The sequence below is a fragment of the Chelon labrosus genome (assembly GCF_963514085.1).
Source record: "Chelon labrosus genome assembly, chromosome: 11".
In the NCBI taxonomy this organism is placed as follows: Eukaryota; Metazoa; Chordata; class Actinopteri; order Mugiliformes; family Mugilidae; genus Chelon; species Chelon labrosus.
Window position 1 is genome coordinate 2,873,159 of NC_140344.1, and position 17,364 is coordinate 2,890,522.

Genomic DNA, 17,364 nt, shown 5'->3' on the forward strand with positions numbered 1-17,364 from the left:
TTGAGGGCTGTCATAAACTTGATCAAAACTTCTTCACAGTAACAATCTAACAAATCATGTAGTGCCTGATCCCACACTGATCATTTTCATTATCGGATCAGCACCAGTTTAACAGATGACTCCTCTTCTCCGCCTCCTTATCCCCCATGCCTCCTCCTCCTCCTCCTCCTCCGCTCGATTCCTCTCTTGTCTCGCAGACGGAGCTCGGTCTCTCTTTTCCCTGTCTTCATTTCACCACGCTCTACACGATCTCGGAGGGCTCCTGAGCGGCACCGCCTGAACAAACTTTATGGGACGAAGGTGGTCCTGTCCGGCTGCTCTCCAACTAAACTTTCACCTTATTCCGACCAAGATCCGAACCGTCAGTTTCCTCTTATCAGGCCATTTGAGGACGTTTTAACATGCTGTGATTTTTTTTAAGTCCCGCCGGTAATGCCTCCGGACTGGAGCCGCTCCGGGACGCACCCGAACCCGCAGGTGCAACAGCTTTTACACGACCAGAGACTTTACGAAAGCTGCGCTCAGCAATAAAGGGAAACTGAAACCTCCATGGCAGTTTAAGGTTGACGATTTGCGCTTGACGGATTTCTATAAACCAGAGATGGATATATCAGTTTGGGTCACTCCGTTACATCTTTCGGTTTAGACAGACTCATGATGCTGTCTGCGCCCCTGAGACTACTCTGTTTGTGGTTGTGCAGCGAGGCAGTCGCGAGTGAACTCCACAAAACAAAGACGACTTTCAGTCCTCATTATGAATCCTCCGCCGCTGACAGGAATGCGCAAAGCCGCAAATGGCACACACTCAGCGGAGAGAACAACCGCCGCGCAGGCCTCCGGGCGCAAGGCTGGCAGCCGGATACTGAAAAGCCGTCACCCCACGAGCGGCTGGGGACACCAGTACCCCGGCGCTCTGTGCGTAAGGGTGACGCGCAAAATGAAACTCCGCGCACCTGGTTTGTACCCGGAGACGAAGCTTTACGCACGGAAGTAAACAAGGTCGAGATGAGCAAAGGTGCATGCAGTCCGGGAGAATTTCTTAAACAAACCCCACGTGGAGCCACCTGCAGGACCACGACGAGCAGACGCAAACGTCGGCAAAAGCGGGGCGCAAAATCCGAAAGGGCATGGAGGAGGGAACCACTGCAGGGTGGAACCGAAGGCGCGTGGGAGACTCTGCCTGAGTCCATGGCGCAGGAACAAGACACTGAAACCTCGTTCGGACTTAACACCAGCGACTACGAGGACGAGTATTCTCTGCCGGACGACACCACGCCGTTCGCTCCAGTGAACCCGCGGACCAGACGCAAGCAGATGAAGAACCCGTTCTACCCGGTCACCGCAGAGTCGTACGGGGCTTACGCGATCATGCTATTCGCCGCCCTCATCTTCAGCGTGGGAATCATCGGGAATGTGTCGGTCATGTGCATCGTGTGTCACAACTACTACATGAGGAGTATCTCCAACTCGCTGCTGGCCAACCTCGCGCTCTGGGATTTCGTCATCATCTTCTTCTGCCTGCCGCTCGTGGTGTTCCACGAGCTCACCAAGAACTGGCTCCTGGGGGAGTTCTCGTGCAGGATTATCCCCTACCTGGAGGTGAGAGGGGGAAGGTGGGGACGGGGGGATCAGGCTGTGGTTCTGGGGCTGATGCTGCAGGATGGTGCTGCTGCAGAGAGTTAGATGTCACTTGACAAGCGAGAGTAGGTGAATCAGGACGAGGATAGCTAAATTTGGCCACTTTGGATTACCCATGGAGCTTCTGATGGCAGGTTCTGATAAAGATTAAATGTTAACTGTTTCAGATAACTTTTGTAGACTTCATATAGTGTAGCAGGCTTAGGTTGCTGTTATCACTCCTATTAATGCTATGCATTCAGGGATTTATAAGCCAGCATTCAGACTGAAGGCAGCCCTGCATTAAAAGACCGATATGGATGGTTTAGTGTGATCTAAATCACCTGAATAAATATAGGAATCTTTGTGTTCTTAGCTTTGGATGAGCCATTTTGTTGGAGCTCTCTCCAAGCCAGCTATGTTGCTCCATCATGTTTCTGCAGTTGCCCTGCACAAACCAGACCCTGACATGAGAGACTTGTTGTGTCCCTGTTTTGTTTTTCACATATTTATTGGCCCCCATAGGTTCTCCTACACTCTTGGTAGGGTGGGAAGACTGTTAGTTGGCTGGTTAACATCTATGCTTGATACCAATAAATCATGCACAGTGGTCCTTTAAGATGAGGGGAGGAGGGTGCATCGGTGGGAGGGGACAATGGATTAAGAACTAGGAAATCTTGCTGGCTTGACAGATTAATGGCTTTAAAAGTTGACCAGACACCAATTAACAACACAATGGTTTACAATAATCATAGACAGGATTTTGAACCATTGACAGTCACCATAGCTTCACTTACTTTATTTTTCATCACAATAATTGTGAGACAAACAGTAAAAAAAAACATTGTCATACACAACACGAAGTAAAATACCAGAAAATGTATACGATTGGCCAACATGTAGTATCCTGCAAGTTTCTCACATTACTTCCACTCAGCTGTGTCAATGTTTTGGCTTGATTCAAATGAACAAAGGTGTTGTATATTTGTCACTCAGACCCCAAGATGGTCTGATCTTTCTAATGAAAGTGAGCAAACAAAAAGGCAAGTTTATGTGCAGCTAATATGCAGCATCAACAGTCTAAGTTTAGCAAGTCAGATAATTCTTTTTAGTAGTTTCTTTTTTCTGCGCAGTAGGCTAAGCTGAGCTGAGCTAATATTCACTTTCATATTTAAAATGACTGGTCTTACCCACGATCTTACCATTGCCTGAACCGTGCTGCAACATTCTAGAGTCCTCCCATCAATAAAACAACCTCATAGGTGGTTTGTTCACTCACCCTATTTTCACCAAGCAGCAATCTCTGGGGCTGAAAATGAAACCAACCTGTCAGATGCCACAAATTCCATCACCTTAAATGGCCACCTGAGGCTGACTCCAAGGAGGTGACTTGTGTGAACTTGGGACAAGTAGGTATCCCAGAATGCATTTTTTAGGTGACATCATTTGTCCTGCATCCCCCCGTCCTCCTGTCCTCTAGAGTGTGTACATAAGAGTCAGACTTGTTTACTATGCAACTTCAAAGTTTGCATACTTGATAAACAACACGTGTCAGGGACCACCAAGATGCAGCAGCTTGAGCCTCCACACTGAACTTCAAAAGCACTCTTCAGAAGTCCTATGGGTGATTTCATGGAGGGTTCATCCCTCTGTTTGCCCTCATGTAGTAAATATCATGGGAGCAAAGGAGGAAGTAAGGGGGAGGAGCTATACAAGTCAACACAGAGAGGAGTTCAGGGAGGATGAATTGAGCATGTTTCTTTTGACCACAGTTAATACTGTATCTCTACCTCTACCTGTATATTGTGTGATGAAAGTTCTGTATGTTTCTGCATGATCTTTTCCTAATTTTAGCAAAAAAAATAAATAAATCTGTGCTACCTATCATATTCAGAGGGAAGGGATAAGGAACATTTACAGAGATACAGGTACAAGGGCACATTCTTTTCTGCCAGGTTTGTGGAGCAAAGGAGGACTCTGTGTGTTTTAAAGACTTTCTGGAACGCATTAATGCTATTTCAATTTAGGTTAATATAAATTAAAAGATTAGATTCTATCTAATCGAATATAAATGTTATTTTACAGTGTGAGTTTAATTTATGTGGACAAGACACATTAGAGGATAATAAGGTGGGCTGTGGCTCCAGACAGCAGTCAGGATTTAAATCAGGTTTAATGTCACAGAATGAAGTGAAGTTGTTAATCTGATCAGTGTCACATCAGGCTGTAGAAAACAAGAGGACACCCACCGAACGTGTGGCACCCTGCTGTCCAATCAGATTGGACAATTAAAACTGGGATTAATGAAGAGACTCTCAGACTCAGATTAGACCACAGCCCCCCTCTGACCAGTGGCCTGTTTAAACAGGACAAAGAGGCCTGGATTATATCTGGCTATATGTGGGACCCATCTTGAAAATATAATGCATTCTTGGATACTGGGCACCCCCCCATTTTCATGATTTTTGTTAGAATTCTGAATTATTATTATACATGGTTCTGGTAAGATGTATGTTTATTTGTATAACAACTTATTATTTTAGTGTGGTGATTTGGGGTTACAAGAGGTAAACTTTAGGCAGGCACATTGGGCAGCTTTGGGGTCCTTTTGGGTGGGGCATGGGAGTGCACTCGCATCCTGTGTAGCATACCGGAAGACGTCGGTTGTTAGCCGCAATCCGCTGATGTGCTTGTATTTTGTATCACATTTCCAGGTAAGCAGAGATTGTGAAAAGCAGTGAAAGCAGCAACACAGTTGTATAATGAACTAATGTTATGAACTAGTGGAAATACAAATGTGAGCTTTAATGAGTGTGTTAGACAAAACGGTGCTTTACCTTGGAGAGTGTTAGGAGTATTTGCTGTAACCACCTGTAGCCAGCTAAAATATCAGTTTGAGTTGAGAGTTGAGAATTTAACGTAAAGGTTACTCGCATCCTGTGTAGCATACCGGAAGACGTCGGTTGTTAGCCGCAATCCGCTGATGTGCTTGTATTTTGTATCACATTTCCAGAAGTAAAGTTTTTAAAACTCATGCACGCCTGGAAGTCCATTATTGTGTCCAAGTGTGCAACAAATATTGGAGGCACCGCTGGGATGGTTAACGTCGGTCTCTGCGTGGCGACACCGAGAGTTTTTCTGTGATGGACGGCAACGGGATTACGCAGCCTCCGGGAGCGGCTACATCAAACGTCATGGAGCTGGAGGCCCTGGCGGAGACCGTGTCACAGAGACTATGGCTTCTACAAGTGGATCAGCTCAGAGAGGTGTGTGTCGGAGCTAAAATCGCGAACGGGAATGCTACAACGAGGCGAGCGTTAATCAGATTAATAACAGAATCCATGGACAGTGTGATTAATGATGAAGAAGAAGACGTTGCGATGTATTATCTCAAAACAGTCCTGAGATCAGTTGAAGAAATAAAAGAAAATTCTGGAAACACTACAGGCAAGGGAAATGTGGCGAGCATTGCTCAACCCAGCCAGAAAACAGCCCAAGAAATTAGTCTTGCAGAAAAGTATTCACAGCTTCAGCTAAACAGCCAAACTCTGCAGGATGAAGTTAGGAGGCTGAGTGAGATGGTGACTAGTGCACCTTTAAGCCAAGCGTCAGGTCCTCAAAGTGTGATGCATACAGCTATGAACAGGCTTCCAGAAGTAACAGTAAGGAGGGATTTTAAAATCTGTGGTCAGATTGGAGAAAAGGGGCAGAAGGATAGACTCTCTTACACAAACCTGATGCATCAAATCGACCGAGGTCTGAGTAAAGGACATAGTGAGGCGGAAGTCATGGAAGCAGTTATCAAGTCAATCAGTCCAGGTTTGAGTATTCGTGATATGCTGGAAATTAAAAGTGACCTGACTCTTCCTAAGTTAAAAGCAATATTAAAGGGACACTTCAAAGAGGACAGTTCTACAGACATGTATCACAAACTAGTTAACATAACTCAAGACAGTCGTGAGTCCCCTCAGAACTTCCTCTTTCGAGCAATAGAGTTAAAGGAGAGGCTGTTACTTGCTTCAAGAGAAGTAGGGTCTGATGAACAGTATAGTCCGGAGCTCATCCAGAAGAAATTCTTGAGATCAGTCAGTACTGGGCTCCTGTGTGACCATATAAAGTTTCAGCTCAAACCTTATCTTGACGATCAAGGAGTAACAGACGAAATACTCATAGACAAGATGAATGAAGCAGCTAGTGTTGAGTTGGAAAGACAATCCAAGCAAAGAAAGAGTACAAACAGCAAAGTCCCAAAAGTAAATGAACTACAGACAGAAATGCAAACCAGTCAACAGTGTCGGGGTGTAGCCGAGGCTAGAGTAGGGGTTCAAGAGCAATCAGCTGACATGAGGCCCAAGAGCCGTAGAACACCTGCAGTTGCAAGCTCCAGGGAATCAGAACTTTATGAAACAGTCAGACTGCTCAGGGAAGAAATGGCTGAAATAAAGCGAAGCATAACTAATCCTCGAGGGCTCACCCGCCAAATGAGAACACCCATGAGAAGGGGATGCAAAACATGTCAGGAGCAAGGGACAGGCGACCAGTGTGAACACTGTTTTAAGTGTGGACAGTCAGGACACTTCTCACGAGGCTGTAGAGGACAAAGGAGACTGACAGAGACCCCTGATAATGGGAGAGTGGCAATCCAGACTGTCGCACCCCCACCATCAGTAGGTTCAAGCCAAGCTCAGGTGGATGATAAGGTGCATGGACTTCTCTGTGACCGAATCAGGCAGCTGGAAGCAGAGTTGGAGGAAAGTAGTAGAGATAAACAGACTGTGGGTGCTACCTATGCCAGTCATCTCTCATTACGTCGCCAAGCTAAGCTAAAAGCACTGATTGGGAAGAAGTGCATGGTGGATTGTTTCTTTGAAGGAGTGGCAACGCAAGCACTGTGGGATACAGGGTCGCAGGTCACAATTATAAATGAAAGTTGGAGGAAATCCTGCCTGCCACACATCCGGCTACGTAGCATGAAGGAACTGTTGGATGAGGATGAGACCCTTGTTGGCAAAGCAGCAAACCAGACACCCATACCCTTTGCAGGCTGGGTCGAGTTAAAATTCCAGCTGGGATCGAAAAAAGGGCCACAGCCAGAGTTACTTGTACCTGTTCTTGTTTCTAATGAGCCAGGAGTTGCAGAACCGCCCATTATTGGTTACAATGTGATCGAGCTTACAGTGATGAATGGAATGGAGCAACATCCAGATGTGACACCCGCAGTGGTAAGAGAAGCTTTCTCCATTGACTGTAAAAAAGCAAATGTGCTCATTGACATAGTAAAGAACCATGACCAGAATGACAAGGAGAGTGTAGTGAAAGTAGGGAGACTAAAGACAGTCATTCCAGCAGGCCAGACAAGAGAGGTTAAATGTAGTGTGAGAACAGGTCCCCTTTTCACAAAACAGGAAGTTGTCTTTGAACCAGAGGAAATTCAGACATGGCCAGAAGGTGTGAACATTCCTGAAACCATCATCTGCCTTCAGAAGGGAAACTGGTCTAAGGTGTCAATCCCTGTTACCAATAACAATAATCATGACATTACTCTAAATCCCCGTACAATACTAGGACAATTGCATCAAGTTAAGGCTATCTACCCAGTAGACGTGAGACCAGCTGCTGCTAGTGAAACCACAGGCAAAACTGTTATTGTTAGTGAGAACCTGGACAGAACAGACAGTGCTCCTGAAAGTCACAAAGACGACATCAGACAAATAAGCAAGGGCCAACATGATTTATGGGATCCTCCAGTACCAGTCGATCACTTGACTTTTGACCAACAGGAAAAAGTGAGACAGATGCTACGGGAAGAGTGTGCTGCATTTTCAAAAAATGAGAATGATATAGGGTGCATTCCCTCTCTGCAGTTAAAAATAAGACTGAGTGACACAACCCCAGTAAGGCGCACCTACACCTCTGTGCCTAAACCGCTCCATAAGGAAGTGAAGGAGTATTTGGAGGACTTACTGAACAGGGGGTGGATCCAGAAATCTCGGTCCCCATACTCATCACCAATTGTCTGTGTCCGCAAGAAGGATGGAAGTCTGCGTCTATGCGTGGATTATCGGGAGCTGAACCAAAAATCCATTCCTGACCGCCACCCCATCCCTCGTGTACAAGACATGCTGAACAGCCTGAGTGGAAGTGTATGGTTTTCAGTGCTGGACCAGGGCAAGGCTTATCATCAGGGTTTCCTGGAGGAGAGTAGCAGACCTCTAACAGCCTTTATAACACCTTGGGGTCTGTATGAGTGGGTTAGGATTCCTTTTGGCCTGTCCTCAGCCCCAGCAGAGTTCCAGCGCAGCATGGAAGAATGTCTCACAGGTCTGAGAGATGAAACGTGTCAGCCATATTTGGATGACAACCTTGTCCACAGCAAGACTTTTGATGACCATCTGCGTGATATGAGAGAGGTGCTACGTCGCTATCAAGCACATGGAGTGAAGCTGACTGCTAAAAAGTGTGAAGTTTTTAAGGACAAGGTGAAATTCCTGGGAAAGATTGTATCCAAAGATGGCTACTGCATGGATCCTTCTGAGGTAGCTCCAGTACAAGCGCTCAAAGATCGCAAACCTGAGACTGTGGGAGATCTGAGAAAAATGCTAGGGTTCCTATCCTACTACCGTCCATATATCCCGAACTTCTCACGGATTGCGAAGCCACTGTACAGTCTGTTAATGACAGAAAAGACTCCATGTAGTAAGGTCCAGAGATCAGGTACCGGTAGGAGTAGGGTGAAAGGCAAGAAGGCAGGCCAGTTACCCTCAAGTCAGTCAGTCACTTGGACCGAGCAACACCAGGAGGTGCTGTGTCAGCTTTTAGAGCACTTACTTCATCCTCCACTCCTCAGTTACCCGGACTTCGAGAAACCCTTTGTGCTGCACTGCGACGCCTCACAAGAAGGGCTAGGTGCAGTACTATACCAGAGACAGCAGGGCAAGCTAGTTGTCATAGGCTATGGGTCAAGAACACTAACTGCCCCAGAAAAGAATTACCACCTCCATTCTGGAAAGTTAGAGTTTTTAGCCATGAAGTGGGCAATTTGTGAGAGATTTCGCGAGTATCTGTACTACGCACCCTCATTCACTGTCTACACAGACAATAATCCTCTCACTTATGTCTTGACCACTGCAAAGTTAAACGCCACAACACATCGATGGATCGCTGAGTTGGCTGACTTCAATTTTTCTATTAAATATCGGCCAGGGAAAGTGAATGGAGATGCTGATGGCTTGTCACGAATGCCACTAGACATGGAGCATTACATCAACAAATGCTCACAGGAAGTGGGTCCAGAGGTTATAACAACGGTGACACAAGCACTACAACTTGATGCTAACAAATGTGAGCCCTGGATGTGCCCAGCCACCATCAGTACAGCTTGCGCTGATGTAGAGTTTGAGGGAGTAACATCATCAGTGGGAGAAATCTCCACAGATAAGTTGAGGAAAGCACAAGAGGTTGATCCAGTCATTGGCAAGGTACGAGAGTATGTGCAAACAGGGAAATGGCCTCCTCTGAAGGGGAGGGACAGGCGTGATGGCATCACAGTTCTAGCCAGAGAGAAAAGCAAGCTGTATATCAGTGAAAATGGTATCCTGTACAGGCAGACTGTGAATCGAGCTCAACTTGTGTTACCCACAGAATTCCACCAGCTGATTTACAAGGAGTTACATGAAGAAATGGGACACCCTGGAGTGGAGCGAACTCTTAACTTGATCCGCGATCGATTCTACTGGCCCCTTATGCAGAGAGATGTGGACCATTATGTAACCAAGGTATGCAGCTGTTTGAAACGCAAGCGTCCACATAAGCCAACAAGAGCACCCTTGGTGAACATAGTGACCACATACCCTTTTGAGTTGGTCTCGATAGACTTCCTACATCTGGAAAGCTGTAAGGGAGGATATGAATATATCCTAGTTGTTATGGATCATTTCACGCGCTTTGCCCAGGCATATGCATGTACCAACAAGTCAGCGAAAACTGCTGCGAACAAGATCTTTGGAGACTTTGTGCTCAAGTTTGGATTTCCAGCCAAAATACATCATGATCAAGGCAAGGAGTTTGAGAACAAGCTGTTTGCAAAGCTGGAAGAATACTGTGGCATTCAAGGTTCACGCACAACACCCTACCATCCAGCTGGGAATGGGCAGGTAGAGAGGTTCAATCGAACGCTCTTAGCCATGTTGAGAAATCTGGCCGATGAGGCAAAGTCAGACTGGAAGAACTCCTTGGCTAAAGTGGTTCATGCATATAACTGTACACGCAGCGAAGCAACAGGATATGCCCCGTACTACCTTCTCTTTGGGAGAAATCCCCGTCTACCTGTGGACATTATGTTCGGTTTGACTCCGAGTGACCAGAGCACTTCTCACAGCGAGTATGCCAGTAAGTGGAGAAAGCGAATGAGAGAAGCATACCATCTGGCTTCAAAGACAGTTCAAAAGGAGCAGAGTAGAGCCAAGAAGCAGTACGACAGGAAAACATATGGAGCTGAACTACAGCCAGGGTGTAGGGTACTGGTGCGCAACTTCAAGGACAGAGGGGGGCCCGGGAAACTCAGGTCTTATTGGGAGGAGCAGGTCCACATCGTAGTTGAGAGGAAGCATAAGGACAGTCCAGTCTACACAGTACGACCTGAGAGAGGCCCAGGAAAGGCTAGAGTTCTACACAGGAATCTGTTGCTACCCTGTGACTTCTTGCCGGTAGAAGAAGACAAGCTGGAGACCAAAAAAAGGGCAGGTAGAAGTAAAAGAAAAACAAAACCAAAGGATAGCTCTGTGGACAGCAGCTCAGACGATGAAAGTAACTGGAGATGCATCACCCAAAGACGAGCAGAACCATTTGACCAGGTCAGAAGTCAGTTGAGAGTGGAAGCAGAGGAATTCTGTCCCCAAGCTGCTGTGAGAGACCTGGAACAGGACTGCGAGATAGGTGAAGAGAGGATAATGGGACCAGAGGTGGAGAATGGAGAAACGACGAGGGCTGGACCAGTGTTGTCATCCGAGGAAGCAGACGAGATGAATGCTGGACCAGTGTTGTCATCCGAGGAAGCAGACGAGATGAATGCTGGACAAGTGTCGACATCCGATGAAGCAGATGATGAGTGCCCAGAGTCACAGCCGACTCTGACAAGAAAGTATCCTTTTCGACAAAGAAATCCACCCAAGACATTCACATATGACATATTAGGTCAACCCTCAGTCACACATGAACATTAGTGAGGTTTACAGCTAAAAGTAAAATTAAGAGATAGTTAGTTGTTCATAGTAACGTGTTGTATTTTTTTGATAGTTTAACAAGACAGAGGTTCTAGTAATGGTTTAAGCCAAAGTAAAATGGTTAAATTCATTTGTTATGGAATGCTGAGTTATTTTCATAAGCAGATTACCAGAGACACCAGACCATTGACACATAGATACGGGAATAAATGTGAGACATATACTATTAGATGTGGGTCTGTGTAATGGGTTATATGGTAGAAATGAGGTCTATACCCTTCAGTCAGGGATACATAGCCCGCATAAGCAGCGGAGTTGCACTTCAGATATCACCTGGCCAGTGGTGTCTTTTGCTGACATGTGACATCAAGAGGGAGATGCATGTCCTGTCAAAGACTGTTCCAGACACGGAGTATCCCAAAGACTGACTCCCATGAAATCTACTGCTATAACTCCATAGTTGGAGACATGAGTTCTCTTGGACATCTGTAATGTCGGGACGACATTTATTTTGGAGGGGAGAGTGTGGGACCCATCTTGAAAATATAATGCATTCTTGGATACTGGGCACCCCCCCATTTTCATGATTTTTGTTAGAATTCTGAATTATTATTATACATGGTTCTGGTAAGATGTATGTTTATTTGTATAACAACTTATTATTTTAGTGTGGTGATTTGGGGTTACAAGAGGTAAACTTTAGGCAGGCACATTGGGCAGCTTTGGGGTCCTTTTGGGTGGGGCATGGGAGTGCACTCGCATCCTGTGTAGCATACCGGAAGACGTCGGTTGTTAGCCGCAATCCGCTGATGTGCTTGTATTTTGTATCACATTTCCAGGTAAGCAGAGATTGTGAAAAGCAGTGAAAGCAGCAACACAGTTGTATAATGAACTAATGTTATGAACTAGTGGAAATACAAATGTGAGCTTTAATGAGTGTGTTAGACAAAACGGTGCTTTACCTTGGAGAGTGTTAGGAGTATTTGCTGTAACCACCTGTAGCCAGCTAAAATATCAGTTTGAGTTGAGAGTTGAGAATTTAACGTAAAGGTTACTCGCATCCTGTGTAGCATACCGGAAGACGTCGGTTGTTAGCCGCAATCCGCTGATGTGCTTGTATTTTGTATCACATTTCCAGAAGTAAAGTTTTTAAAACTCATGCACGCCTGGAAGTCCATTATTGTGTCCAAGTGTGCAACATATATTTAGACGCTTTATTTAATTTAACCTTACATAGATCAGATTTGTATCAGTTGGATTTGGCATAATCTTTCCATGTTTGGCCAGTATCCTTTAAACAATGTTTCCACATACTTGTATGAAAGTAGCTGAATGGAGAAATCATTTCCCCAAATTTGGTGTTCAGGGCTTGACTGGCCCTGTGCACATCCTAAATCATAACACATTTGGGATGAACTGGGAGACCGGCTATTAGCCAGACAGTATAACCAAAACATCACTACTGTTCTAGTGGCTCAATGAGAGAAACATTCCAAAAACCTCCAAATCCTCATCACGTATGACCAAGAAAATAATCAAATCCTCCATTTCAGTATCAGACAACTGAATGAAACATCTGAGTTTGGCATCCTTAAAAAAACAAAAAAACAATCCATTTTCTTTTTCTTATTATCAGTTATTGAACTAATTGCTGCAGTTACAGCTAATGTATTAGAGATCTAGTAAAGGCCTAGCATGCTAGACATATTCTAGGGAGGTTAACATGTTTACAAATCATGACAATGCCAAAGCTTAGCAAGATAACATGTGGAAACGAAAGGTCATATTTATTGAGTTTAAGCTGCTTAGCAGCAGCAACTCTCTTTGTCTGAGGCAATGACCTACATGACATTGACTGACGTCATTTGTCTTTTTTCTTTTAATTCATGTCTTTCTTTTCATTGTAGGGTTGGCAGTCCTTTAATTGAAACTTAATTCAACAGAAACAAAACAACATGTATTTTCTATTAAACATACTTATATTAGTGCATTTATCAAAAATGCAAGAATAATAATAATAGTAAGAAGAAAGTCAATCAAATCAAAGCTGGTGAAACAACTTTAATAAGAGCACAGTGGTCAAATCTGATATGATATGTTTAATGTCTTGGTTGGTAGTTTATTCATCCTGTTCAGAACTCATGTAAAGCTCATGAGTCAGTTTTAAAACCAGTGGCAGATCTGAGGCCAGTGCTCTTGTCTTTAATGGTCTGGAATCACAAACTCATGCTTATCCTTGTGACAAAATGCATTCCATTGCCCCTAACCCTCACCTTAACCAGTTGTAATTTTTGCCCTGTAACTTAGTCTTAACAGGGTTGAAGTCTCATAAAATGACAAAATGGACCCATAACGTTGGTATTCCACTTAAAATTGGTCCCCAAAACTTGATGAAAGAGACAACACACGTTCACATGTTCACGCCAGAGGACATCACTTCATAATGTGTTTATGTTACGAATTTTCTTTTCCCGAAAGGGAGACAGGCCCCTACAACGTGACTGTTAACAAGTTAACATTTCTGCCTTTCTGCCCACATACTGTGTCTGTTAAATGTCAGCAACTCGACAGCTTGCTGTACAATAGGAGAGAATTATTTCATGTACATCAAGACAAGGATGGCTTCTAGAGGTTTAATGTATGTCATGACCGGTCACAGGTTGTAATCATGGATGTGGTTGGAATGTTTCCATTTCTGCCTTCCATCCTACATGACAGGAATGTGGCAGAAGGCCAGACGAGGGTTGGGCTACAAGGCTGGGCAGGAAGTGCTTAATGGTTTAAAATAAACTATAGTGAGAAACGACTGTCTGAAACTGTCAGCCTGACATTGAACACACACATACACACACTGCTGTACTGTACTGTTCATGAGAGGGTTGACATGCTGTTGTGTTCAGATGGCAGTATGGTGGCCCATCAATCCGTACTTAACATTTTTCTTCCTAAATAATATCACTGGGAAACAGAATGTAAATAAATGACAGCATCTGCAGCAGTGTCTACGGCACTGGCCCTCTTGTTTTGGGAGAACCCAAGATACAGCATTTGTTCATCTTCAGTGTTTAGTTTGCACTTATTTATATATATATTTTTCAACTCTACCAAGTGTAAAATCTTTGTCATTGCTATGTTATCAATACTTAACGCCATAGAACTGTTCTCTTTACCGTGTTGCACCTTTTTCATCCGGGTTGTTTATCCAGAAAACCAAAGAACTTTCCTGTTTTCCTCCCAGGTGGCGTCTCTCGGGGTCACCACCTTCACACTGTGTGCTCTGTGCATCGATCGTTTTCGTGCAGCCACCAACGTGCAGATGTACTACGAGATGATCGAGAACTGGGCGTCCACCACGGCCAAGCTCACCGTCATCTGGGTTGGTGCTTTGCTGCTGGCACTGCCTGAGCTTCTGATCCGACAGCTGGTCACAGAGGACGGCGACCCTCCTGATGTGACGCCATGTGAGCGCTGCGTGGTAAGAATCTCCACCGAGCTCCCGGACACGCTGTACGTCCTGGGACTCACTTATGATGGTGCGCGTCTCTGGTGGTACTTCGGCTGCTACTTCTGCCTGCCGACGCTGTTCACCATCTGCAGCTCGTTGGTCACCGCCCGCAAGATCCGCCGCGCTGAGCGGGCCTGCGTCCGTGGCAGCAAGAAGCAGATCCAGCTGGAAAGCCAGATGAACTGTGTCGTGGTGGCCTTGGCCATCCTCTACGGATTCTGTATCATCCCAGAGAACATCTGCAACATTGTCAGTGTGTACATGGCAGCTGGTGTTCCCAGGAGAACCCTGGACATCCTGCATCTGGTCAGCCAGTTGCTGCTCTTCTGCAAGTCTGCGGTGACCCCCGTGCTGCTGTTCTGCCTGTGCCAGCCATTCACCAGAGCCTTCCTGGACTGCTGCTGCTGCTGCTGCGACGAGTGTGGCCCACCTCGTTCCCCAGCCACCGCCAACAGCAACATCGACGAGTGCGCCGCCTCCGACCTGGAGATGTCGCCGTTCAGCACCATCCACAGGGAGCCGTCCACCTCTGCCAGCCACTCTGTCGTGGGGACACATTGCTGAGGTCAAAAGTCAAGGATCGGCCTTCATCAGACCATCATCTGATGCGATCAAGAATATGTGTGAAGAACGTAGCAAAATATCTGCCAGTCAGTTCCTGATCAGCCCAAACTCTTGAAATAACTTGTGTTTACTGGTGGACAGGCTGAAGATGACACTGTCCATCCATTCACTGTTTACAGAATTTCTATATTGGAAAAAAAAAACACAGTCAGTATTAGTTATTGGCAGTTATTTTTGTTTTTTAATTAATTAGCAGTATTTTTACTGGTTGTTTATTGTCACAGTGTTGGCACTGAAGCTTAGAGCAGACAAGGGCTCTGACAGTTATTTTTAAGGATTTGATAAAATAACCCCCATAATTAAATTTGAAAAACTTTGTAATAATTTCCTTTTAAAAAAAACACAAGGGTCTGTTTTCTAGATTTTAGTATGAGTTCAACTGCTAGATTGAAAATTCAAAATCTGGATTTTTAAAATGATTTTTTATTGGAAAAAAAAAACATTTAATAGAAGCTCTCTATTTTCCAAGCAATTATTTGTCCCGAATAATTATTTTTTCTTGAAACATTTCAGGAAATTATGGACCAGACAAATTGTTGGACTATAGTGGGTGTGTTGCAATAACTGGCATAAAATAAATCCTCTCCAGCCATGGCTGCTATCATTGTCAGATTTGTTCTTTTGGATGCTCTTGTTGGTTTTCTTTCTTTGAAATGATCAATATATATATTCAAAATGGCTGTTAATGCTGTCTCATGTTAGCTGATGCCCTTGTCTGTCAGCCTGTAATATGACTGTTTTGGGTCACAAGAAAAATGTCACTTTTATTAAAACGAAGAAGGAAGAAAAAAAATGAGAACTAGATTTTTTTGTGTGTGGCACATTTTCTCACTGTCACTTGTGGGTGATGTCAAAACAAAAAAGCAAGAACTACTTCCGTTTCAAAAAATCATATTCGAACAAGTGGGAACTGGGAACCCATGCTGCCTAAATAACATTATATTGTAGAGCAGATGGGAATTAGCAAATTAGATGTAAGGGTTCAGAAATGTTCACGGTTGACCAAGAAAACAGTGATGGTGCTGCATTTATATTAAAAATTCAAACAATTTTAAGATTTGTCTGGTTAATGACCAAGCTGGTAGTTTGCAGACTACAATAAATCACCAGATTTAAGAAACAGTCCTTTGACATTTTTAAGTACAATTCCCAGGTAGAGGTCTGTGGGAGCTTCAGGTTCTTTATTGAAAGCAACTGACATTCATGATGAAACTGATTTTATCTCATGAAAGAGGTTAATAAGCTTCAAATAAATGTTTTTTTTTTGTCCAGAGATATTTTCTGTCATTTTAGGTAGTTAATAACTAGTGGAGGTAGAGCAGAGCCCAGTATTAATTAAACAACGCAAGTGAGTCTGGCGGAAGTGTGGTTGGGTTATCGATATTGCGGCTCTGCGTGGCTTCCCTCTTGGACGGTACTACACAGACTCTGGCCCCAAGATGGCGCCGTCCATATCCCTGGGAAAATAGTCAGTTTGGCCAATGCAAGGAAGTGGGAAGGTACTGTCCATATTTATATACAGTCTATGCCTGTGAAGTGCTGCTTGCGCCCCCTAGAGGCTTCATTGTTTATTACGACCACAATGTTTCCAGAGCAGAAAACACACAGATGATTTCGCCCATAAATACACAATAATATTATGAAATTTGTCCCTTAATACTTAAAAACATTAATTTTGCTGATTACTGTTAGAAGAATCGGAAACATGTGAAATAAAGTGAAAAAGCACTGAGGCTCTTTCTAGTCATCTATCCAGAGCACACAGTCACCATTGTTTGAACAGTTCAAACTCAACATGTCCTCATCCACTCAGAGTTCCTGCCAGTCCAACACATAACTGAGCCACCCTCAGGCGTGAACTGAAAGCAGAAAAGTCGGAGAGGGACCATCATTTATTATGGAGGTTGATTTGCTCAAATGACAAACAGGAAAACAAAACTCCACTTCTCCTCCTCTGGCAGCAGTTTATTTGCTGTGTCATGCTCGCCACCTCTCTCAGCTGTTTTTGCTCTCGCCATCGTTTCGTCATTATTGTCGCCACCCAGCTAGGCACACAGCACGCCATTGTCCTCGCCTCCCGTCGTCATGACTACCAGAAAAAGTCTGCCTCTCAGCTGGTCGCCACAGTGAACAGCATTACAGTGGAACAAGCAGCACATCAACTCTCATTTATTCTCAGACAAGTTGTCACTGATGGTTTCTGGACTGAACCAGTGCAGTCTGGTCTGGGAACAAAACACTGACTGCTGTCAGACTGTGTTCAAGTCCAAGTTCACAGGTAGATTAGACCTACGTTGTTGAGCTGCGGCTTCTTTTGGAATTATTACTGTACAAGTAAATACATGTTCGTAGTGAAGCTGTGCTCTCCACATGCTGATTATGAATGGTATGAGCTAC

The 17,364-nt window shown here is 44.6% G+C and overlaps 1 protein-coding gene across 1 annotated transcript; it reads left to right on the forward strand.

The window, feature by feature from the left end:
• Positions 1 to 509: 509 nt before the first annotated feature.
• Positions 510 to 15,599, forward strand: gpr37a (G protein-coupled receptor 37a). Its single transcript, XM_084555549.1, has 2 exons — positions 510 to 1,599; positions 14,077 to 15,599. Exons 1-2 carry the CDS (start codon positions 655 to 657, stop codon positions 14,905 to 14,907), a joined length of 1,776 nt encoding a protein of 591 aa, XP_084411675.1. The 5' UTR covers positions 510 to 654; the 3' UTR covers positions 14,908 to 15,599.
• The last annotated feature ends 1,765 nt before the right edge of the window (positions 15,600 to 17,364 follow it).